Here is a 24,762-nt window from a genome sequence, read left to right as displayed (position 1 = left end):
TATTGGGATCTTTGCAGTTTCCATGACCTGCACTGAAGCTTTTGGCCCCAACTTCAACTTGGATGTGGATGGTGTAACAGCATCCCCCTGCACAGTCCTGTCCTGCCTGGGACAGCACACATCCATGCTCTCTAATGAAAAGTCTGATTCAGAAAACTTCAACAAGCTTTGGAAACACCATAATTGGTTTTATTTGAATATGTTGATTATCAAATACCAAGGTAAAAATGGTGACAAGGATGAAGTGGGCTCTTTTTAAATGTAACTAGCTTTTCAAATTAAGCAATAAAAATGACAGACCATATATTAAGTCTGTTTAATGTAAATATGGGTGGGTAGCTAGCTGCAAACCAGGCATTAAACTGGTTTTTGAATAATGAAAAATCCGGTCACAGTCATTAACTTGCTCCAGATCAATTTTCTCCAAAGAAAATGCATAGAAAATATAACTAAACAGTGGTCTGGGTCACATGTGCGAAGCCAGACCAAAGGGCAATCAGAGACACAGCACTGTTTTCAAACAGCAAATTGACTTTTTTTCTTCCCCAGCAAATACTCTAACTCCTACCCTTGCTATTCTTTCCTCCCCCCCCTGCTTTTCCCCATCTAGCTCCTGCACTCTAGTAAATTGTTTCTTTATTCTTTTGCTTAAAAGCGTACCCTGGCACACTATTGTCTGTGGATCAATATGTGCACTCAAACTGGGAGTCATATGCAAAAAAATGAGTATAATGGAAAAACTGATACAGATTTGTAGGAGAATAGTTAATGAAAGCTTTTTACTTTTTATATTAAGAATAGACATATAAAACAAAAAACCTCAATATCAGAAAAAAAAATCTTGAAAATACAAGGTTTTCTTTTAGAAGCAGGTTGCTTTAAGGTGAAAATGATTGTAAAGTGATGTCTGTGGCGGATGAGAGTATGCCTGTGTAACCATTGTATGTGATATATAATCATTATCTTGTTCAGGGACAAAAGTCACATTTAGTAAATGTTCTGCTTATGACAAACCCACACAATGTCTGTAAATTTGTAATTAGGATGCAAACCTCTAGTATCTATTTACAATAAGATCTGGTCTTGAATTACGATTAGATGTGACACTCAGTATTAAATGTCAATTCTCTGAAAACCTTGTTTTGTGGTTCTCTCACATACCAAAGTTGAAGTAGCACTAAACATATTTTGGTCAATAATTTAGCTTTCTGTCTCATGTCCTTGGAAAATAAACGTTTGCAATGGAAATACTGATTTGTCTTCAACAACAGGGTAATGTATGTATGCTTTTAATGGGATTTTTGTTGCAGTTACAAGAGGTTAATGTCAAAACGAATAAGACATGCCAAGTGAGGAATGGTTAAGTATCTAAAAAGAAAAAAAAAGATCTTACAGTTATGTTTGAAAAAAAAGGTCTGCTTTCCCCTCATCACCCATCATCGATTAGCAGCCTTGTGCTGGGTTATGGTAAGTGCAAAGGAGGCAGCTTTGTTTCCTTACCATTTTTGGATCTTTCATGCCTATGTTTTTCAGGGCCATCACAGCAGTCGCGTGTACCTTGAGTGGCAAATCTGAGGCGCTAGCTGCATAGCCTGGCAAAAATTTCTTGATGTGCTTGATGCTGGCTGGATGTCCTACATTCCCAAGGGCTTTCAAAGCCAGCGAAATTTCTTCAGTGTTAGACTCGCTCAATGCCTCTCCTGCAAAGCCATGCAGCAACTGAAAAAAGAAAATAAATCTTCCGTTGAGTTCAATTCCAGGTCTTATCTATATCCCATCCTCCAGCATATTCTGAGGTTTGACTTTGATAATTTCAGTTTGTTCAATTCACTTATTTTAAATATTTTCAAATTCTTTTTGTCCTCATGAATACGACATTTTATTCATAGGACAAGCATAGCCAAGAAAGCTGCAATGAACAGCTTCTTCATCACTATGCCTTAAAGCTATCAAGTAAAATTTTTAAAGGAAAAAAATAGTGGCTAAGAGCTAGTTCCCACTGCTTTTCAGGGTGAGTTGGAAACCCTGTAACAACACTGGTTGACTATCTCTTTCTCGTGGTTGAAGACAGGTGCAAAAATGCAGATACAGTTAAATTCTTGAGACCCTTAAATCAGATTCCTGAAGGTATGGCTAGTGGTGGTGCCCTTAACTTCAGTGATGACAGCCACATTTTAGTGCAGATTAATAACGGACAATGAGATCATCAGGTCATTTTACAGCCCTTATTGTAAGCAACTGGATCACAGTACATTCACATGGCAAGATTAGAAGTAGTTGTCTGAAGGCTGAATATGAGAAAAGAACTAAATCCTAGCAGATAACTGGTTTTAGTGCTAACAAAAGCCTCTAAAAAAGAAACTGAGATGTTATAGAATAATTTCAATACAGTTCACATGCTTTAAAATATTATATTTGAGATACATTGATGGTACAGAAACATTCCATTTGCTATTACTAATTAAGTGAATGGACATTTGAAATGCATTGAATAAGCCTATACAATCATTTGCTTTGGGAAAGAATTTCCATTCCCTGGCACTGGGCTTCTCCGATTTAATTAGCTCAAGAGCATTGGTGGCAATCGTAACAAGAGATGCATGAAGGAATATTGGCCATGCCTGTATACCACATGAAAAAAAATCATGCCGGGCACACAATGTATTGGGAACATCCTGCTCTTACTGGAGGTGGCAGACTGACCAGTGTTGAAGACTGCAAACACCTATTTCTTTTTCTCTCTCTATTACTGGCTGAGTGGCTGATCCCTGTAAAACATGACATGCATCTCTAGAGCTAGGAAATGCTATCTACTGCCTATTTAAATTGCTTGCAGGCCCACTGATTAAAAGCGGTGCAGAACAGGGAGGGCATTACTATTATCAAAAGCTTATAGTCTATGTAGAGGACTGGGCTCTGCTTCTGGCTGACAAATGGATGGGCTACATGACTTTGGGCAAAAAACCTGGGCTTTTGTGTCACTTAGTTTATTTATAAGTATATATAAGTACCTATATTTAAAGTATTCCAGAGCAGTGCCATGGGACTTCATTAATAATTGGCAATAAAGCACTCAGAGATACTCAGATAGAAAGTGCTATGAATTATATGCTTCTTCCTCTCACTCTCTTTCGTGTGTTAATCTAAAGATAAAAATGCTGTATTTAACCAACTGGGGTTCCTTGTCCCAAAGGAAACACTGTAGGGAAGTGAAATACAGGTTTCTGAATAATGAAGAAAGAACTCAAGGATTAATTTTTCTTTTAAACGATAAATAACAATGTGATTACCTGGAGACATTCAGAACAGGAGTCTGATGAAGAGCACTGTTTGTGGCACAGTGACGCGTAGCTGAGATGGCAGACCTTTCCGAGCACAGTACTTGAGCGTGGGCAATGTTTTTTCACAATGAGCTGGGGAGAAAGCAGTTGGTCGTTACCACCACTAATGAAGAGCAACAATATTAAAGAATATGTTTCTGCCAAATGCAAGGCAAAACCAGGCTTTTGATATTTTTGTATTGATGGTTTTATAGTTAATCAGTGGATATTACTGTATTGGACAGTGCAGGCATAAACTAATTCCAGGCAACATCTGGAAGGCAGATCTGTTGCTTTTATAGTGGTTCAGATTTAAATTTGGTATAGGCTACAATCCGCATGGAGGAAATCACCCACTTATGGAATGGAAACCCACGCATTATTCAAGAAACATTCATCATTGTTCAATAATTGCTTTAGCCATAGGTACAAAATAACTGCAGATACATTGTGAATGGACCTCAGTACTTTGGGCAGACAGGAATATTTCGTATAAACACAGGAGCTGACAGGAGGCACCAGCCCACTGTTTCCTTGAGTGGGAAGCAGAGCATTACTGCACAGTAACAGCCAGGCTGTCACGGGTTTTACGGAGGGCAAAACTTTAGCCTGAGATTTGTGGTCTCTGCCTAGGGTAGGCAGAGATAAGTTCCTGCATCTGAGGCTAGAACTAACCTGCAGAAGGGGAAAAAATTGTAAAAACCATTAGGCTTTCTCCTACATGGGCTCCATGTTGGCACAATTCTCTTGATTTTGATAGATCTGCTCTGATTTATACCCATCCTGCTAGGTCAATCAAGATGAAAACATGGATATAACAAATATATATTTCTTCCTCCCTAGTCTTTGTAGACACTCAGTTAGAGATCTAATCTGATGTAACTATAAAGTACATGTGGACAAAGGGAGACTAGAAACCACTGTTTTCAGCAATAACCTCTGTCTCTGAGGGGTATTTTACTCTTTATTTTCTGTTTCACTCTGGATTCATTTTTGCCCTTTTGATTTGCATTCTCCTCCTCTTAAGACAGTCAGGAAACAAACTCCTTTCAACCTCACTAGAGGATGTAAAACCTTTGTATTTTCAAAGCATTTGCCATCCTATCAAAGGAATAAATACAACAGATGCTAAAATCAGTAAAGAGCAATTTGAGAGTGTTTAGAGAATCCTACCGTTGCTTCTTCCATCACATCCTGAGTTGGCGTGCTTGAGTGCAGAGCCACGAGCACTGTCTGAGCTGCTTCCCAGTTGGTGAGTTCTTGCCTTTCCATCTTATACCTCAAGAATCTGAGTGCATGGTGACTGGCGACTGCAGGAATTATATCCAAAATATAGCGCCTGTAATAGGAAAAGCAAGGACCATTTTCCAGATCCACATTTGAACATAGTCATTCCAGCTGGTCTCCAACAGAGTTTATCAGCAGAAGCATCACCACTTGTATTGATTTTACCTGTATGCTGGCCGACTGGAGAACTGCTTCCACACCGACTCATAATTCTCCTCACTCGCTGCACGGAAGAGGTGCATAAGCTTGAGGGCTTTTGCTGGTGCATCGCTGGGAAGCTGTTCAGACGTGGTCTCTACTAGGTCTTGCAGGCTTTCCTCGATCTGCAGGAAGGTTAAAATGCAGGAAGCTCACACGCAGTTTCCCACATGCACAGATTCCAACCTCCAACAGACTCTGCCCGGTGGCTAAGCTTTACCTGGCTCTCCACATTTTTTATTCTGAATAAGTGGACAGGAAGCTGAAGCAATTCACTGCCAAACTGGTACTGAAGTGACCCACGATTCTGGAATTCTTTCGGTGGGACTTCTGCCATGTCCTTCTGCACATCAGTCAAAGTAAGTTTCTGCCTGGAATGGAGAAACCCAGGCAGAGAGAACATCATAGGATGCAGGGTACAAATGGAAAAGAAAACAATAATTCTGCCTCCTGCATTGCAATGCAACTACAGTTGTTTCAAAAGGTTTTTGTTATTGAGGGGCAATGATATTTTGAACAGATACATTTGGACATGATGCTCAGAACCATACTCTGGTATGCACTTACACAGCAGGGCTTAGATCAGTCAGCCTTTGCCTTCCTTTGGGAATAACCTGGCTTGAGAATTTAAGGAAGAGGAGGGAGGTGAGAAGCTATGGCCTGAAGGAGATCACAGGAACTGTGTGTTGTGCCTTAAGGAGTAAATTAAGGATTATAAAAAAATAACTGGTGGGGAACTTTTACAGAAATTATCACTTAATTTAAACCTTTTAAGAAGTTCATAAAAGCTCTTAAGTATCTGTGCCTCCTGGAAGCTTTGAAAGGAGTTGAAAATTGTTAGATACAATAAGAAATGCAACAGTCTTGTTACTTACACTGTTATAATTCCCTCCCCATTTTGCCTGACAAGCTGAATGTCTTGGGGACTGCAGAAGATAAAAGGTTCTCACAAAGTTTCAAATTGGGTTTCCCAAACAAAAAGGGAAACATATAAATTCAGGATTAGTCTTTGGAAAAGTACTCAAGTTTTTGGAAACTTTTCAAGGAGCACCAAACCTTCAGCCTTTGTTATTAAGAATAATACCAATGAGAGACTGTCTTTGTAAATATTTGCTATCTTTGCTACATTTTCAGCTAAAGGGATGCATCCTATCTCACCAATTATGTTTGAAATAGGTCATTTAGGACTCTATAATAAAGTTAGGCATTTGTATTGAACAACTGAAAACATTCCAAAAGCAATATTGCTGTACTACACAGTATCTCAAAATCTCTGTAGAAAATTGGCGTGTTTATTTTGGAATCTCTACGATGATCTTCTGTATCATTTCTATCCACTCCTTCCATATGGATTGCAGAGAACTGCTGCAGAAAATAGCATATAACTGCTTTACAGACAAGCCACTGGAATTTGAATAGAAATCGCTACAGAATCAGCAGAGATTTTTTCTCTCTTGAAATTTTAGACAATATTATTGAAAGGGCATTTGGGTCAGAAAGTATAACATCAGGTACACTTGGACAGATTTAACTCCCCCTTCCAGAACATGATGAACCTATTATGTCTTCATCTTCATCATTTTGTGAAGAGATGTATCTGCCTAGAATAGATGGAAAAATGTTATACTCTGAGGAGAAGAGCAAATGAATACTAAAGACAGGATTAAAATGGTGAAACAATAGTAAAACCTCTTTTGGTTTTGAAAGGTGCTACAAGAGGCTTATGCTGAACAGGTCTGAAAACACAGCTTCAAATGTTTTAAGTCCTTGTTATGAGATTACCTTTTTCTTTTTTTTTTTCTTTTTTTTTTTTTTTTTAACACAGAAAATGCATTGTAGATATAACTTCTGAACACTTGGGTGACATACCCACATCTTCCCAGCTCCCTTGTATTTGGCCCCTTCTGCTGGGCAATGCAAAAGATCCAGAGACAACAGGAAAAGTTTTTTGGGGGCTCAATACCTGAGGAAGAACGGTAAGGAAGGCAGTCTATGCAGGTTTGCAGAAGGACAGTTTAAATCAGCAAAAGTCCATTGGCTCCAGACTAATACTCACAACAACCTATAATTTGCTAAAAGCACTACAGTTGTATCTATCTTCACCATGATTGCATGAAGCTACTTTCAACTTTACTTTGGGCGTTTTTTTTTTTTTGATTAACCAAACTGAACGTGTTCATCATGTTAATGAAGTTGATCAGTGATTTATTGACATGAACTTTCAGATGTTGCAGTTTCCACAACTGTATATTATACCAATAGATCCCTGAAGAAGCTGATGGAGCAATACAAAATTACAGCAGCTGAAGAGTGGGACTGAGTTATATATTCTGTACAGGGACCTTTCTGCAAAAAACCTCCCTCTTCAGTAGGGCACTCCTGTCTGCAGAGTCCATCACTAAGGCAGGTAATTAAAAATGTCTTCAATACATGATTTTGATGCAGATGAAAAAGATTTTGAACACTAAAAGTTTGAGGGCTTGAGCTAAAAATGAGCAGGGGTATAATTTCTCAGACAAACATATTTTTATTTTGCTCAAATTTATTTAAGAAATATGCAAAATTTGCTGTGGAGAAGCAAATATATTTTACATGCCATGTGCTCAATCTTTTTGCAATAAACCCCGATTTCCTATCAAGAAACAGTTTTGATGGGAGATTTGCAAGCAGCCCACTCTACTTAGGAAGCACATTGGAATCCTAAGTCCTATCTATGTTTCTTATGAACTAGTCTCCAGGGTCTCTTACTCTATTATTATTTTCTAGGGAACTCTCTTTCAGTGAGTAACTGTCTTTCAAAGTATTTTACTGCAAATATATTAGTTCACGATTTTTCAGGTGGAATTACATTTGTTTTGGCTTTTATGACATAAATCAAATATCCCTGAGAAATAAAATAGTCAAAACCTGCCAAGTTTAGCTAACAGAATTTGGATAGCGATGTGCACGTTTCAGATTTACAACTAACAGCGAAGATTGTTTTTATGAACTGTTTGGGATTTTATGTAATTAAAGACTGGCAAACAATAAGCTGTGGAAGTAAAGGGTTTATTTCAAGTTATGGAGTCTGACCAGATTACAGAGATGCTGAGTTAGTTGCTGAATTAAAGGTGTATGTACAGTACCTTGCTTCTACTATAGCATTTCCTCCTGTTATCTCGTTGAAGGGTGCAAACTGGTGGACTTCCTCAACATCAGCTTGTGTAATTACAGCTTCATTACGTGTATATTTAATTTTGTAATTGTAAGTAGCAGTTGCCTGGGAATTCTTGTTTCTCTTTACAATACAAAAAAGCAAAGAAACAAAGAAAATAGAAAGTCACTGAATTTCTAAATTCTGCAGCTAGAAGCTATTGCATCACCCACTTCAACCCACTTATTTTCCAGGGCTGTCCTGTTCACTGGCCATAGGGGCGGTCTGTGTGAATTCTGAGCACACACTTCCATGGGAGAGGTCAGGCACGCTGCCTGGTTCTGTCACTTTTACTGTTAAGAAGTATTAGCTGGTTTTTCCCTTTCCCAAGTAGAACTAATTGGTTACTTCCTTGGGAAGGAGACACATATTCTGAGGAGACCAGCAGTATAAGCCACATGATTTCTGATTTCAAAGACAGCATTATAATAAGATGCAGCAGTACCTATCCAGAATAGCAGAAACTGGACACTGTAACTATCTTTTTTACTCAACAGAGTAGGTGAATTAACTCATGCTGATAATTAACAGTTTCCAAGCCAGCTAGTTTGAGCTAGTTGAAGTGCACCTACAGTACCTAACAGTCGGCAGCACAGACCACTGCTGCTCTGTGGGTCTAATTTTCATACAGAAAGAAAACGTGGATAACTAGAGAGAAGAGTTGGATCTGCCGTATCATTTTAAGCGCTACAATGCAAGAGATGGCATGGTTGCCAAATGGTTCTCTGTATAAGAATATAAAGTATGCATACATAATAGCACTCAAATTTACCTGCTGGCAGGTCTGGCAAGGATAGGTGTATGCCGAACCTGTGACCATCTGAACTTTCTCTTCACAGCTGTTCAGGTCCTTAGATTTGGTCACATAGAGTAGGCTTGCTCTCTTGTTTTCCTGAATTGCATATGTTGTGTTACAAATACCTCCAATCCCAGCCTGGAAAAATGAGAAATGGTCAAGAGAAATTCACTCTTATGCAAGCTTCATTAATTCTCCACATGGGTGTTCCTGTTTAATTCTGTATTTTGAAAATTCTTGATAGAAATGGATGCTTTTTAAATCATGCTACTCTCCAGAAGCAAATTCAGGATGACCGCTACTTTCATCGCTTTTTCACGTGTACACGTTTCCAGTAAGCCAAATCAGAGTTTCACTGAGAGAAAAAAAATCTCATTTCACTGAGAAAAGATTTGGAGCCTCAGAAAAGGTAAGTAACAATTTAAAGTTGGAGCTGTTTATTATGAAATATGATTTGAGGAATATTAATAAAAAGTGCAAAAACCCCTTGATCAGTCAGAATAAAATCTCAACAGAAAAGTATTTTAAGCTTGGAGATGACATTCTGCCCTTAAAATTTGCTTTTATAGACAGCTTATAAATGTCCATGGAACAGACCTTGCAATATCAGATGATCTGTCACAATACGAACAGCAATAATTAAAAAGAATTTCAGGATAGCAGAGTTTTGATTGTGGGTTTTCTCAAGTTTGCAGTTTTAGCTCAGATCTTCAATAATATTTCAAGCATATATATTTATAAGAGCTCTTAAATCTCCTCAGTCAGTAAGGACATTTTTGGAGAGGAAAATATTTGATTGCATTTTAGAAGGAAGGGATATTTCCATGATTTTTTATTGTTATTGATAGCATAGCCACTCCAGAGAGCAGCTCTGGGCTATGTCAGAACAGCAAAATGGTCATGTGGTGATTAGGAGCAAGACGTACCCACTTCATCTTTAGCTTAATGGTATTCCTGAAGACACTGCTGCTTCGGTAAGGACTAGAAATAAGAATTGCCTAAGCTTTCTGAAAGACCTGTACTCTGCGAATACAGGCGTGGGTCTCCTCTGCAAACATCTAGACTTTAAATGGGAATGTCCAGCCCACTGGGCTCCGTGGGGTGAAACAGCCTTCTGCCTAGCTGGACTTTCTAGCTGTGTGCAGTTCACAGCTAGCTCAGATTCCCTTACCCTACACCCTGCAAGACGTGATATAGACTTTCCCAGGTTAGTCCTTTAAACCTCTCTGCAGCTCAGATTTTGCAACTAGTAACGTTTATCTTCCTTTACAGAGTGACTTGGGATTCTCAAGCAAGGGTGCCAATGCTCATTAATCAGTTGTTGTCTGAGAAAAGCAGAGAAAACTTGGAAACAATTCTAGGAGGTGAAGTCACATATATTGCTCAGCAGCGAGGGTAGGACATATTGCTAACTGAATTAGAAAGAATGATGATGTAAAACTAGATATGAGAAAACAGGGCTGCAGAATATGCGACACTACTACCCGGATTTTTATGTGCAACAAACAGCGTGAAAGTATTAAATCAAGTAGTTCCTTTCCAGAAACAACTCTACTTACATAAAAATAAATTTTAAAAAAATTAAAGTTACTCTGGTCTGCATTTTCAATAAGAGTAACATGAAAGTATAATAATTTCAAGGTTTTTGCTGATCTCTGAATTGAATGTAGTCTAATCAATGTAAATATGGTTTCACAAAACCTAAACATTGCAATTTCTGTGGTGAATAGTAATATCAGATGATTTATGTTGACTGAGATATTAAAATCTGAAAAACAGTGGAAATTCCAACAGAGCATCAACTGCAACTGTCAAAGCTATTACAGTAATGTCATGGCATATATACTATTTTCTTCCTAAAAAAGGAGCTAGAAAAGATTAAAGTATATATGATTGGTAAAAAAGTCAAATTACTGTTATTTTAGCTTTAATCTTGTGCTGTGTAAGTTTGCTCTAATACACTATTCAAATTTTATGTAGGCTTCAGCTTTCACAGTTTACTTTCTCTAAAGCCACAAGCCAGATTTTCTAAGGGTCTAATGCTGCAAATGCATCTTCTGAAATATCTTGATCAGCCCCATTAAAAATCTGCTATTCTGTTGTCCTGTTGAGCTACAGCTCCATCAAATGTTGTCCCATAAGAAAAACTTAATCGTGATTTCCCAATCTTAGGTGTTTCTGGTTAGTGAAGTTTATGTCAAGAGGGAATGTAGAAAATGCAGTAGAAGAATCTGAAGAGAAAGCTTATGTATTTACAAAGTGACCACAACAGCCAAAACAAAAAGCTCACCTCTTGTAAGCTGTATGAATGCTGCATCTTCTTTATATTTAGCTCCAGCACATTCAGAATCCCTCTGTAGATGTTCAGACCATCATCCGAGACAGAATCAGGAGCCATAAGGTTTCCAACATGGCCATTGCTATACTCAAACTTGATGGGATTACTAAGTTGCCCAGTTAGTACCTGGGTCAGTTTGAGCGATCGCGAGAACGAGCTTGTGGGCCAGACACCATTGTACTCCGCTGCTTCGATTGAGTGAACCTAGAACAAAGGGGGAATATAATTCCTCTTTAATTTTTTCAGTTAACTTATTGCAATGCACATAAGCATCTAGAGCTTTACTTGCATCAAAAATACACTTTTAAGTTACACGAAGCCTCTTCAAAGGAAAAACGTAAAAGCTGTCATTTAACATGGCTAGTATCCATATACATATTTCCATATGTAAAAGGAAAGAGAGGGATGCAAATGACTGCGATATTTCCACAGTCATTGCACTCTGTTCTGTGTCATAGATAATCCATATTGCCGAAGGTTGACTGGTATGAAGAAATGAGCCAGAGAGGAGCCGCATGAAGCGGGTTGCTACCCAGAAGTAGCATGGCAGATCTGCTGGAATTTGCAGGAGAAAGTTAATGTTGCATAAAGCATCATTAACTCCCACCGTGAACTCTGCCGTCTCCCTTGCTGGGGTCACAGAGCACAGGCAGCCGTCAGAAACTAATAACAACATGGCTGCTGGGCCAGCCAGATAGTCATAATTAGTTGGAGCAGTGGAGAGCAGATTACAAAAATTGTCCTTCCCTACACGTTTTGCTGCAGAAGAGACAGCTCAGGCATGGCCCCAGCCCCCCTTTCTACTCTGCACTCCTGTCTCAACCTGGGGCACAGCCGAGCAAGTAGAAAGTTGTGCTAAAGTACAAAAAACTGGGATGATTCCTGCCCCCATGGGAATGGGACATGTTTAGCTTAGTTTCTCAAAGAACCCTTCCCTTCTGTATAGTCTGACAATTTAAAGAGACTTTTCTCTGACACCTCAGGCTGGCAATGTGATGCACGATGCGGATTAATTTCTCAAAAAGCCACACAGACTAAATGCTCATACAGCAAATCACTGGAGACCGCGCTTTCATATTTATTTTTGTTATTGTTGGTGGAGATCACTGCCAACCTCAGTAAGTGAAGCTTACAGAGGAGGCTCTTACGGAGCAAATCCCTCATGCTGCCTCTTGGACATGCTTCTGGCACATTGCACATGGGCAGGCTGGGGACTGCTCTGCAGGGTCAGGGTGAGGTACTTTTCCCCAGCCCTCGGGGCCCACTCAGGACTTGCGCTGTCTGCTAGGTTTTGAACACAGCTGGCAATTCTTACTTGTGGGTTTGCGATGAAAAAATTGTCAGCTGGAAACTGCCCAGGGAACACAGCTTTTTGCTTGGGCTGAATGTGAACTAGTAGGCTACAGATGAAAGATCAATTCCCTGAACCATCCCTCCAAACTAATTTAAATATAACAGCAGCAAAATAAACTTTCCCAGAGCAGAAGGGAATAAATGTGTTGTTACCTTTAACTTAAAACTTGCCCCAGAATCTTGTGATATTTTTTCTTTTCTCCTTTTTTTTTTTTCCTTGCCTGAAATTATTTCTGTATTTATTTTTGAAATGGAAACTTTCTGCCAAATGCACTAAGGCAGGTGAAATGGTTTTGGAAGGTTTTAAGGAACAGGAGTCAATTCTTGGTGAAGACTCACCGTGACACACCAAGGGCTGTTTCAGCAGGAATGGGAAAGGACATGGGGTAAGAACAAGACTGCTTCTGCCTCCCCTCTGCCAGGGAAGCCTTCTACTCGCCTGTGCAGATGTGTGGCTCTTATTTCCTTATGTTTTGTTTTTTTTTTTTTCCAAAAAATCCAGCCATTTGCAAAGGGTCATGGAAAAGCAATATTTCCCATCTAGATCTATTAAAACGTGAACTTACCAAGATACCTAGTAAGAAAAGGCTAATTCAGGCTGGAAGGCTACAGCATTTGTAAGCATTTATCAGACAGTCACCAGTGTTTTTAATCTGCAGCTTTCAATTTGCCAAATAAAAGCTTTTAAAAAGATCATTTTTCTTCCACGTATACAGAAGACTAAGTGGAGCTTGTGTAAAGCAATTGAGGGGTGCATTTTAATACTCATTAGAAGCATGTATAGGCTTCTGTTAAAGACAGAAGTGTTTTCCACGTAATCAAAACTCTCAGTAATTACTCAGCATGCAGTAAAAATATACAGTTGAGGATGACAAAGAATGTCATTTGGGACCCTGCAGAAAAAGAAGCTACCAGATGACATTAATTATGCTAAATATTGAATCACATCCAGCTAATGTTGCATGTTTTATTGCCCTTCGTTTGCTGGTTACAAAATCAGTTGATTAAATAATCCTAGGTTATACAGTTTGGAACAATTGGATTGATCCAGTAATAAATTGTTGTGCATTTCAAATTATATTCCATTGTCTCCCTGACCAGAAAGCAGAAGAAATCCTTCAAGCCCAAGGTTGGCTTGAGCTGAGAATTACCTGGCAAAGTGCAAATAGAATTTAGGGCACTGCATAAAAAATAATAGTGTTAGTTACATTCTCCCTGAGTAAGCATAACACATGATGAAACTTAATTACTTCCAAAAAGCTTAAAAAAGAAGTAAAGTATGAAGAGAATTTTACCTTTCAAATTGAATACATTTTCTTACCCTAATAAGGCAAAGTTTTGGCCCAATACCACTAACTTCCACTTTACTTTTTATTCTTATTCCAGCTCTTGCAAGTCCTTTCTCCGGAAGTCCACTGAGAAGCATGCTTTCATAATTAAATGTATAAACCTTGTTTTCACTGAAATCGGGTTCTGCAAAGAAATGGTTCCCATAAAACATCATAGAGACTGTACAGAACATTTTCAAGTACTTGTATTAGAATGCATGGAAGAAAAAAAGATGAATTTGTTTATTTTTGTATTGCACTTGAACAAAATTAGCTGTTGTAAAATTATATTAAACATTGATATACTTTTCAGATTCTATTTTGAATTTCACTCATTATAATTATATTAGCTGATAGGAAAATTACTTACGGTAATTAAGATGCTGGCTCCCTGAAAAAGAAGGAAAAAAAATTAATAAAAATGAAATGACAAAGCAAAAACACCCCCCCCCCCCCCCCCCAAATGTTAATGGACTTTAGTATGAAAGGCTATAACTCATCTTGCACGTATGGCATAACTCTTTCTAATTAACTTCTAGTTCAGCACATAGCCAAAAAGCTTTTTTCCCTAAACAACAAGCAAATTGTCATAAAATATTTTTTTCTATAAAATGTTAAAGTTCATGTTTGTAAGTGATATATATTTAGATTCTGAAACCTTTACCTGAAGCTATTATTTTAAATTCATCAAAGCAGATAGGTTACTTACTTACCCACCAGGGTTAAAACCAGGGCTAATATCAAGCCCTTCATGATGGGGATGAAGTAAAGGTGAACATGCTGGGTTCTCTTTTATAAAGGCATGTGATATCACATGTTTCTTTTGGCATGTTAGTTTGACAAATAAGTGTATTTTAGAATACGTATTGATCAATCAAAAAATAAACATTTCTGCAGTCATGAATGCTGACAACTTCAAATCAACTGATTTCAATTACCTTGCTTTTTATGTGACAGAGATTTGACTTTCAAAATATATACCTTGCTAATTTTCCCCATTTCTCCATATAGTAGTTATATAGTAAAACAATAATTTAAACTTAAATTTAAACTTAAATATAAATAGTTCCTCAATCATATTTTAAATAATTTAGCTTTTCTACAATCATGTCTTCAATCTCCTGATAATTTGCTCTTGCTGAGGGCCACAGCTTTGGAGACATACCTTGCTCTGTCTCTCTGCAACTCCACTTTTAGAGAAGAACTGGTGATTGATTTCATAGATCTAGGATTGAGATACTTTAGAGCTCATAGACATGCAATGAGAAACTGTCTTTCCATGTGGCCATCTACCATGGCTGTCTTTGCAAGCCTATCTTGTTACCTGTGAAGGCAAATCTTGTCAGCATGACCTTCACATTATCTTATGGTTAATGGTCAAAGTTTATACTGTGAACACAGGAGGGAAATTAATTTCTTTGTTTATAAAACAGAGTTAAATTTCCAGAAAGACCGCAGTGACTTGGGAGCATCAGGTCCTTCTCAGTGGGTTCTCATGGGGCTTTGACTGCTGCCACTCTTGGGAAAATTAATCCAGAATTTTCCACTTGTAGTAATAATATTAAGACCAATCCCTAGCAAAACTAAGTCAGGAGGGAGCTTGCTCCCTAACATCAATTGCATAAGTTTTCTGCAAGCATTTAACATTTACTTTGAATTTAATCTTGTCTTTTGGCCAAATGGTAAATTAAAGATCATGTAAAAAACCCCACCTGGGTACAAGAGTTGCTGAGGGGGGAAGGAAGGAGAGCTCAGGAATGTCTATCTGCTGTTTCTTTGAGGCTGTGAAAGGTACAACGTACTTGCAAGTAATGCAAACAGGCAGCAAAACTCTGTCCTCCAGGAAGAGAACAAGGTTTTCTCGGCCGTTGCTATCCATTAGGGAGGAAAAAGGTGAAACCTGAGCACAGGTCCTGAGGTCTCTACCACCGGGCCTGAGAATATATTTACTGCAGGCCCCATCAAACAGTCCCTTTACACGATTACTTCATTTACTTGGAGTGATGCCACCTGCCTGAGAAATAATGAAGTTCATTATAGTGGTGCTAGTGCACCTGAGCTGCAGTGGGGGCTGTAGCTGTGCAGCCCCACGGTGCTGCCCCCACTCCAGGGAGAGCCAGAAATCCAACGAGAGCTGTCATGTTAGGAGACCTTCGCTACTGATACCTCCAGAAATGCTGGAGATTTTAAAATCGCAGCTTTCTTTCACAAAGGGAAAGATATGGAATTGGATGAGTGGTCAGACCTTCCTCAAAATGAAATGTGTCTAGTAAAGTATTTTCAAATATAGGATGCACATATGAACTGTTACAGAACACGAGTAACTGGGCTGTTTGCTCGGTGTGGGTTCAGCTGGTGAAAAGTTAAGTGCGCACGGATTTTCCCTGATGTCTTCTTCCAGGGTGCTAACTTGTGAGATATGACAAGATGCACCACATTAGTGGGCCCTGTGAAATTCAGTGGCATACCTTGCCTGGCACATATGCACTGTCAAATGTAGTTAGAAATGCCTTACAAATAGTCACACTTTTTGCAGCCAGAATGGAAGTAAATGCACAGCAGCAGTGTAATACTCTAAGTGGGAACATGCAACACTCTCCTGCTTCGGTCACCCTGCTCATCAGTGCCACAGCCTGACCTCTGCAGTGATGTTGGGTTATTGTGCTCAACTAGCCACATTTCCACAGGGCAGAAAAGGTAAGACAATATACATATTATATACAGAACTATATAAGCGAGACTATTAATTTCAACATTGTTATTAACAGCATATTGAAATGATGTCTAAGATACATGTACGTATCAAAATGGAGCAATAACATTTTTCAAGTTTAATAAAAGGCTTTATAATTAAGTTGTAACATGAATAGATTTGTTCTAACTGGAGAGTGACATTACTGCATGTGTGTTTTGTTTTTTTTTAATGGGGAACACTGAGTCTAAACTTACAATCAGCATGTAGACACCTGACTGCTAGACAGTTAGCTAAAATAATTAAGATTGTGCAGGCTGCCATGTTCTCTTCATCTGCAGCATACCTTCTCTTTTTAATAGCTCCTCTCTACCCAGGCTTGTTGTCTTAGGGGTGAGGAGAAAGTGATCTCAGAATTGTTGTACCCATTGTTACTTTAAAGGGACAACCTAATAAATTTGGTAAGTGGAGAGGAGACATGGCTAGGGTTTGAGGGTCACAGCACTGGGCTATAATCCTTTCTGCAAAGCAGACACATCCTTCCAGCTAGCTCTGAGGGAATAAACAGGCAATCTATCACTTTAAGGAAATGGATAAAAGGAGGAAAGGTGAGAGCCACACTTTTTCAAGCCAATATGATATTTCTTGAACATTCAACATGCCATGTTAATGAAAAAGAAAATACATGAAAAATAAATAAAATGCAATTAAACAGGTGCCCACAAACAACTTCCAAGTGCTTAATGTGGTTGTGGAGGAAGGAACTTTAATATGGGCATGGGCCTTATATACAGCTTGGATCTTTTCCTTTTTTCATTTTTTTTTAGCCATATGCAATGAAGAAAAGGAATTATTGGAAAGCAATGGGAAATATCTTGGGATTATTATTATTTTTTTTTTTTTAAGGAAGAAAATATATGGTGTTGAGTGTTACAGAGAGCATGATGGCTGTATAAGGAGTGCAGTAAGATGAGGTAGACTGCTTTGAATTTACAGGGCACTTGCACCATAAATGAAACATGAATACAGCCTAATTAACCTGATTAGAGCTATTGCTTCTACACTGCAATTGTCTTTACATAACACATTCTGCCTGAGTAACAGAGTCTTATTATCTGCTGTTGTACTGCTGCCGATAGCTCTGCACTCTCCTTGTTCTGTATTCACATTGCTGAATTACGGTGCAGTGATGCCATTTCCATCCTGCTAATATATAGCCTAACAACATAGCAGGGATTAGCAAAACAACTCCCAAGCAACCTTAGCAGGTTAAAATAGATATAATCAGTTGGCTAAGCGAAGTGATTTTTAGCCTTCAGTTTTCCTCGTTTCTAAAGATGAAGAAAACTTACTTAAAAAAATATTAAAAAAACCCCCACAATTGTTTCATATTTAACATTGACTGCTTGATTTTTTTTTGTCAAAATATTCAGCATTTGCTGTTGTAACATAGCCTCCAAGATAATGTTTGGTATTTTCTCCAGAGACTCTGGTCAATGTCTAATGAGTAAGAACGTGTTCTGGGTTGGGCTACATTACCATATGCTGGTTCTAGTACATGCACAAAGGTATTTTGTTACATTAACTTGGTGTTTTTTTGTTTTTTTTTACTTCCATTCCTTTTACTATAAAGAAACCAACAGGCCCAATTCCCTGCTGTTCCCCAGTTTGATGCTGGCACACGACCAATGGAGTGATAACTATGAGGACTGGATGCAAGGTTTGTAAAATGAAAGAGGTAGAAATCCCATTTATATTTTGTCATGCTTTTGGTGTGTGCATGGTTTGCAAGATGCTGCTGGTCTAGATTTACAGTATAGTCACAGAATTTTGTTTTGATAGATTTGTTTTTCATTAACATATGCTCTTAAACCAAAGCCACGTCTTTGTGTACTTCAGTGAAGTCGTCCGTGGGACTGTTCCTGATGCTTAGCATGGATTTGCCTATAATTTGCAGGAAAAGGAATGAAGGTAAGAAAAAGAAGAGTGTGTAATCAAACTTTGACATTCTCAATCTGAAAACAGATTGTTTTGATACAACTTAGCTTTACTGAGATGCTCAAAGGGGTTTGTTTTCACAAAATACAGAAAACACATTCTGAAGCCTAACAGTTCACTGTCGTCCCTATCATCACTGGCTCAGCACCTAGCATACTGATTAAGTGGCTTGAGGATCCACCCCCAACACACCCCCCATCCCCCACCCCCCCCACCTTCCAGTATATGCTATTTCCTAAGTCATTCAGTAGGGTTAAATGTTAGACAACTTGCCATCTGAGATTTGAAGTCATGTCATATTTGAGGACTGGTGTTTGCTATGTAATTCTATTGCACCAAAAGATAACTTCTCCAAGTTTATCTTAACCCTAACTTAGACTTCATGGTCACAGTGTGATTAACTGCTGTGGCTTTGGTGCAGATGGGAATTCAGGTAGCCCTGAAATTTAGCCTTGTCATGTCTCGACCTCAGTCAGTTTGGGGATGAATTGGTGACTGCAAAAATATAGAACATCGGAGAGCTCTGTGCACTGCATTGAACGCTGTTCTGTGGGCTGACGTACTGCTTGTAATTGCACGCTTGGTTAGAGCTATGGCTAGTAACTTCTCCAGAGGGAAAAATACCCGTGTAATGTTTATTCTGATGTATTCAGACTGTATAAATGTGGGCACTGCCGCAGGGAGGTGAGGACTATCCCATGTGCCTTAGGATGGACAGCAGGAAGAGGCAGCATACCCAGTTTAGCAGTCTGCTTCAACAACTCTTTTGCAGGAGGCTCCGTGAGCACATAAAAAAGTTTCCACTTTAGAAAAAGACCTACGATCCTCTGCAGTCCTGCATGAGGATACTTTTCTGTTCTTGGAGGAACAAGACCTGAGCCATTGGTGGGAGAATCTTAGAAAGAATAATATTCTCAGGTCTATCTTTTTCTTTATACCAGGCTGAGTGTATTAGGGCTGCAAAACTTCAGTCCCTACTAAGAAAGAAATTTGGCTTATTATTTTTTTTTTTTAAAGTGTGGATTTGTACAAATATATAATGAATTCTTAAAATTGCTACTTATTTTGTGGTTATGCCCAGAATGTGTAAGATTCTTTATGAAAGGGAAAGCACTGACTTTTTTCCCTAGAAGCTAATATTCTCAGGTATATTGATGATTATTCTTCTGTTTCATAGACCTTCACCTTACTGATTTATTTGCTTCTATCACAGAACCACTGCAAGAACATGATGGATCTGGATCCTCACTTTCTAGTGGCAGAGTATCAAATAAGTTTATGGTATCAGGAGGAAGCTCAGTATGAACTTACTCTTGGTACAGAATATATGAGGTATGTGATACCTTAGCTTCACAGCCCTGGGTCACTGTGACATTAGGTCATGGGTCAGATAAGATAAGCAGTGTATTATTCCCAAGGCAGAAGCAGATAATACTCTGCCAGTTCAAACAACAGGCATTGACTTTATCCTCCAAAAAAAAAAAACCCAACAAAAAACCCACAAAGCAAAATCAAAATCACTACCAGTATTTACCCAATGACAATGACTTCCAAAGATTAAAAGGTCTAATCATATAAAAAGAAGAACACAATTTTGTTAAGTTACTGTGAAAGTTAGTTCAAATAGTAACAAATTGAGCACCATATGTTTCATTACTTTGAAAGAAAGTTGCTACATGATTATTCCCACTACAGCATGTATTAATCATAATCCCATTTTCTATATAAGACAATTACAGTTTAAAATATTAAATGGAGCACTGATGTTCATATCTGCTTCTGCTTATCAACGACTATAATGCTATGATTCCAAATTGCCCATAAACATCAGACAACAACCTCTTGAACACACCTTTGGCTGAGACTATGAAAAATTAATTTCTTCGCCCTAATATAAAGAATGAAGGCTGAACAAATTCTTATATCCAGCAGATGTAAGACCTGGATGCAGATCCAGGCCTGCAATTTTCAGCTGACTGATGTCTTACACAATTGCATTTTTTCTCACCTTGCAGAAAATTTCCTACCATTTGACTGGGAAAAATTCTAGCAGTCTTATGATAAAGTCTGTTGCTGCAGGAAGACTTTAACATGGCCAGAACACTACAAATCCCACTCAACAGCATGGCACATGCAGCCTTAATGTTTAAATGGTCCAATATTACTTTCAAGGCTTTTTAGTATAAATACAGGCAAAAGTTAAAGGCAGACTGGCTCACTGCACTGTCTACCCTGTACTGAAGTTACTGGTATCTGTTCATGGTGTTTAACTGGAGCTGTATCTAGCCTATACTGACACTAATTTGCTCTTTGAGTAATCACTGTAACTTCAGTGCACTCAAGGAATAAAACAGTTCTCAATATGAATAGGGCTTGAAAATCTGCTCTATCATGAGTACCTCTCAGAACATTTTAAGAAGTTCTTTAAGACTTTATTTCAGAAACAATCCAGTTTCTTAACAATTTCTTTATTTCTTTTTTTTTTATAGTAATATCTAAATTCATTTCATTTTGCTTATCTCTGGAGAAAACACTAGGAAGATTGTTATTTTCTTGGTGTTCAAAGGCAAATGACTGGGAAAACAACTTCTGAATTTAATTTTCAAGGAATTCCTGCAGTGATCAACGAATAATGTAGGTCTCAAAACTGAAATTGGGCATAATTATCCATTTCTTTAACTCTTCAGGGAAGGCAATGGATTGAAGCCAGAGAGATTCCATGGACATTTTCTACAGTTGTGTCTTGTTGGCTTTTCTTTCTCCTCTAACAATTTAGTTGTGATACATTCACAAGCTAAATTTCTTCTGGGGTAAACTTACATAGCTCGGTCAAATTACATGGAATTGGGTCAGTTTACCCCAGCTGGGTATGAAACCCAGTATTTTAAAATTTTGAACATAGGAACCTGTTAGCTGATGCTACCTTCTTAATTTTTCTAGAGGCTTTCTAACAACAACTAAATTCCTTTGAACTACTTATTAGTGCATGAACAGCACAACTGTGTACTTACGCTGCAGAACGCCAAGAAAACGTAAGTATTATCTAGCACACAATTCAAACATTCTTATGAATTTTCCAGAATTTCTGGCCACTGTGACACTTAAAATGAAGAGTGGAAGAAGTAAAAGTTAATGGAAATTTGGCATCCTCTTCATTTAAAGATTAATTTAAGACCTTTCCCACAGCCAATAAAACTATTAGGATTCATACCTCTATGAGTTTTCTGAGGTGAACGTCACCTTTGCCGCTCCATTTCTGTACTTTGCACTTATAAACACATGCAGCATATAACCCTATAAGCTACAATAAATATATTTAAACACATATATATTTATTTTACCTCCAAACTAGTTATACAAACATTCTCTACCACTTGCACTCTTGGTCTAGCCACCACAGGCATCTACTTCTCAGAGCAGGTTCCTGTGGCTGCCGTCTCATGCAGAGTTACAGTAGAATTGCCTATTAACACAGCCAAGACTCGTTAACAAAAGATTTTTGTGTTCATAAAGCTCAAATCTTTCTCAGTGTAATTATTACTCGTAAGAATTAAAGATTTTTTGAAATGTGTCCATGTTTAGGCTCTTCAGACACCTCCTGAGCTTTCTGTAGCAGCAGCGTGCTCTAGTCATTGTTCTAATAGATGATGGCAGTGCCATTGTTGAACTTGGGAGTGAAAAGACGCTATCATTTTTGATAGAAGTGTTGATACTAAATAATTCAGTGCCTTTCTGGAAGGTAGCAGCCCTATAACCTTTCAGTTCTCCTCACCAACCAATCTACAAAGAAATGTTGCTAGGAGAAGCTATGGAGGAGTGTGGGAACAGCTCGTCTTCCAGGCATAAAAGTAACTGCTGGTAACAACAAAGGGAAATTAAAATATGAGACATACAGCTGTAAAAGAAAATATGCTCTACATGAAAGCACATCAGCAGCTCCATCTGTAAATTTCTACTCACCCAACATGTTGGGAAATGTATAGAAAAAGATAAAAGGGAATGACAGCAGTGCATGTACCAAGACTTAGGCAATGTCTGAGGAGAGGGTAACAAATGCTCTGTCTTAATGAAGCATGGAGAAGAAACCAATCTCACAGTACACTTTGAAAAGCCAGGCCAGTCACCTGGAAAACAGGAAAAGAAAACCAAGCAAATAGGCTATCAGCTCAAGCCTCACAAAACATTCAGTAAAACTACCATAGCCTTGTAAGTTAGTGGTTAATAGGCTCTAGAATTATCTAACTGCTACACTACACACGGAACCACAGGAATGTGAGCCAACCTTGGCACTGAAGAAGGTAATTACTGAAGCAGCAGGTTCAAAGTATGTTGAAATGAAGACCATTAAAGGTATGTCTAGAGACATTCCTCTGACTCCATGGTGCAGTTTAGTGATGAGCTTGAAACAGTCTGCCTTTTCATCCTAAAGCTACAGCAAACAGGAGATTGTTGCCATTTAACGAGTAAACTGCCTCTTCCTCATGGGAAGAGTGAGACCTGTGGAAAGATGTTCAAAATGGTCCTGGACTGAGCCCGTGGACCTCCGGCTGTGAGAATAAGATGCCAAGGAGCACAGCCAAAAACAAATGAGGCAGTGTGCTTCTTCAGAAACAGTGGGAGGAATCATCACTGAATGGGCTTGAGCTGCCTGTAATGAAAGATGCTACAAAGGGTGAGGAGAAGACTTCTAGCAACTGCATGAAAGGGCAGGTTCAGGGAACCAGCCAGGTTTTTCATGAGGGTATTCCCCGCTGCTGAGAGATAAGGAGAGTGTATTTTGTTAAAGAGCATGAGGCATGCAAGAAGCCGACAACAGCTTCAGATTGATCTGGAGAGTGGGAAGAGATGCTGGACATCCAGGGAGGGAGCCGTTCAATTTCTCATCATAGCACTTTGCCCTCACTGTCACTCATTTTGCTGTGGAGCCTTGTAAGATCTTTGACCCAAAACATGTGGTTTTGTACCACTAATGATACATAATTGGAAACCTATTGTTTTTACAGAGAAACTCTTAGGTCTCCTCAATAGGCAGATTGAAATAACATGAGGGAAAAAGGGATTTAAACTGAAAAACACAGGTGGCATTTTGTCCATTTTATTACCTCACCAATAAGTAGCTCTCTGTCTTGGGGAAAAAAGATTTGGTTTGCCCTTGTAAACAAAAGAAGACAGAGAGGTTTTAAAGAGTTTAAATAAATACACATTAGAAACTACTCTGGAAACAAATGAAAATAATTTGAAGTTACACAATAAAAAAAAAAATATATATATAAAATACAAAATTCTACTTTTCTATTTTGAAGCCCATTTAAAATTCTTCAGATGAGAAGGCTGGAAAAAGGTGTCTACTTCAGTCTCTTATCTGAAGCCAGGAGCAAATGTACAATGCAGAAAAAAGTACCAAAAAGTAAGTTGGATTTTTTTTTTTTTCTCTTTGATCCCTCCCTGGATCCTTCAGAACAATGTGAGAGCTTCAGGTAGTTTCTTTTTCTTAGTCATGCACTTCTGGAAGACCCCCGAATTTCATATATTCTGTTTTCCCCAGCTGGCTTTTCTTTCTTCTCTAGAAAAGTTACTCTAACATCTCTCCCCATTTTCAGCCTGTCTCTTGCTTCGCGGCGCTACAGACACAGTGACTGTCCCAAACTCAAAGCTGAATGAGAAGCACAGTGCAACAATACCCCTCAGATGGGTCCTTGATCTCTTAAACAGCCCATGCTGCTGTTCTCTAAACCTCTCACCAATTTACATTGCTTCACAGGGACTTAAATTGTACTAACTACAAAGAAGACTGAATAAAACTGGGGAGATATGAGTACTTCTCTTAACTGTCCAGAGAATGGAAGGGGAGCTCCACTTAAACCATCCCTTAGGTGCTGCTGCCTCCTCCTGTGGTGCCCTGACTATGCCACCGTAGGGACAGCAAGTTAAGACACTGACCTTGCCCCCTCCCATCCCTCCTTTGTGCACCCACACAAAGATGTGGGAGGCACTGTCTTCCCAAAGAACTCACAAAACTGGTCTTGTGTTTACCACAGGCACTGATAATAAACAAATAACACACAACACCCCCCTCTCCCCCCAAACCCCAGCCACGCAACCTAAAAAGATCAAAACAGAGTTATTTGTGCAAAATGTTCTCTGCCTTCCTTGTGTGTATGCTACGCTGATTACCATGTCTGTTAATGGCTGCCATAGGGATGCTAAAAGGGAAAAAAGCCCAGCTTCACCTCAGCATCTCAGTACAAGGAATAAAGAG

General features: G+C 38.7%; 1 protein-coding gene and 1 long non-coding RNA gene across 2 annotated transcripts in view; one reads left to right on the top strand and one right to left on the bottom strand.

The window, feature by feature from the left end:
* Positions 1–1,161, top strand: part of LOC129737166 (uncharacterized) — a 102,630-nt gene extending 101,469 nt beyond the window's left edge. The window contains exon 6 of the long non-coding RNA XR_008734705.1: positions 18–1,161. This is a non-coding gene — a long non-coding RNA (uncharacterized LOC129737166). The remainder of the gene's footprint in view (positions 1–17) is intronic.
* The window catches only part of LOC102046531 (vitellogenin-1-like), a 43,359-nt gene extending 28,793 nt beyond the window's left edge, over positions 1–14,566 (bottom strand). Inside the window, exons 1-11 of the mRNA XM_055724333.1 lie at positions 14,527–14,566; positions 14,184–14,204; positions 13,807–13,958; positions 11,085–11,336; positions 8,771–8,932; positions 7,931–8,082; positions 5,026–5,176; positions 4,773–4,930; positions 4,494–4,659; positions 3,291–3,413; positions 1,501–1,719 (exon numbers count right to left, since the gene is read on the bottom strand). Coding sequence (XP_055580308.1) covers positions 1,501–1,719; positions 3,291–3,413; positions 4,494–4,659; positions 4,773–4,930; positions 5,026–5,176; positions 7,931–8,082; positions 8,771–8,932; positions 11,085–11,336; positions 13,807–13,958; positions 14,184–14,204; positions 14,527–14,566 — 1,596 coding nt within the window. The remainder of the gene's footprint in view (positions 1–1,500; positions 1,720–3,290; positions 3,414–4,493; positions 4,660–4,772; positions 4,931–5,025; positions 5,177–7,930; positions 8,083–8,770; positions 8,933–11,084; positions 11,337–13,806; positions 13,959–14,183; positions 14,205–14,526) is intronic.
* Between the last annotated feature and the right edge of the window lie 10,196 nt (positions 14,567–24,762).

Source organism: Falco cherrug, chromosome 12, assembly GCF_023634085.1.
Source record: "Falco cherrug isolate bFalChe1 chromosome 12, bFalChe1.pri, whole genome shotgun sequence".
Lineage (NCBI taxonomy): Eukaryota > Metazoa > Chordata > Aves > Falconiformes > Falconidae > Falco > Falco cherrug.
The sequence above is the reverse complement of the archived record's forward strand: the minus strand, read 5'-3'. Positions and strand labels throughout refer to the sequence as shown.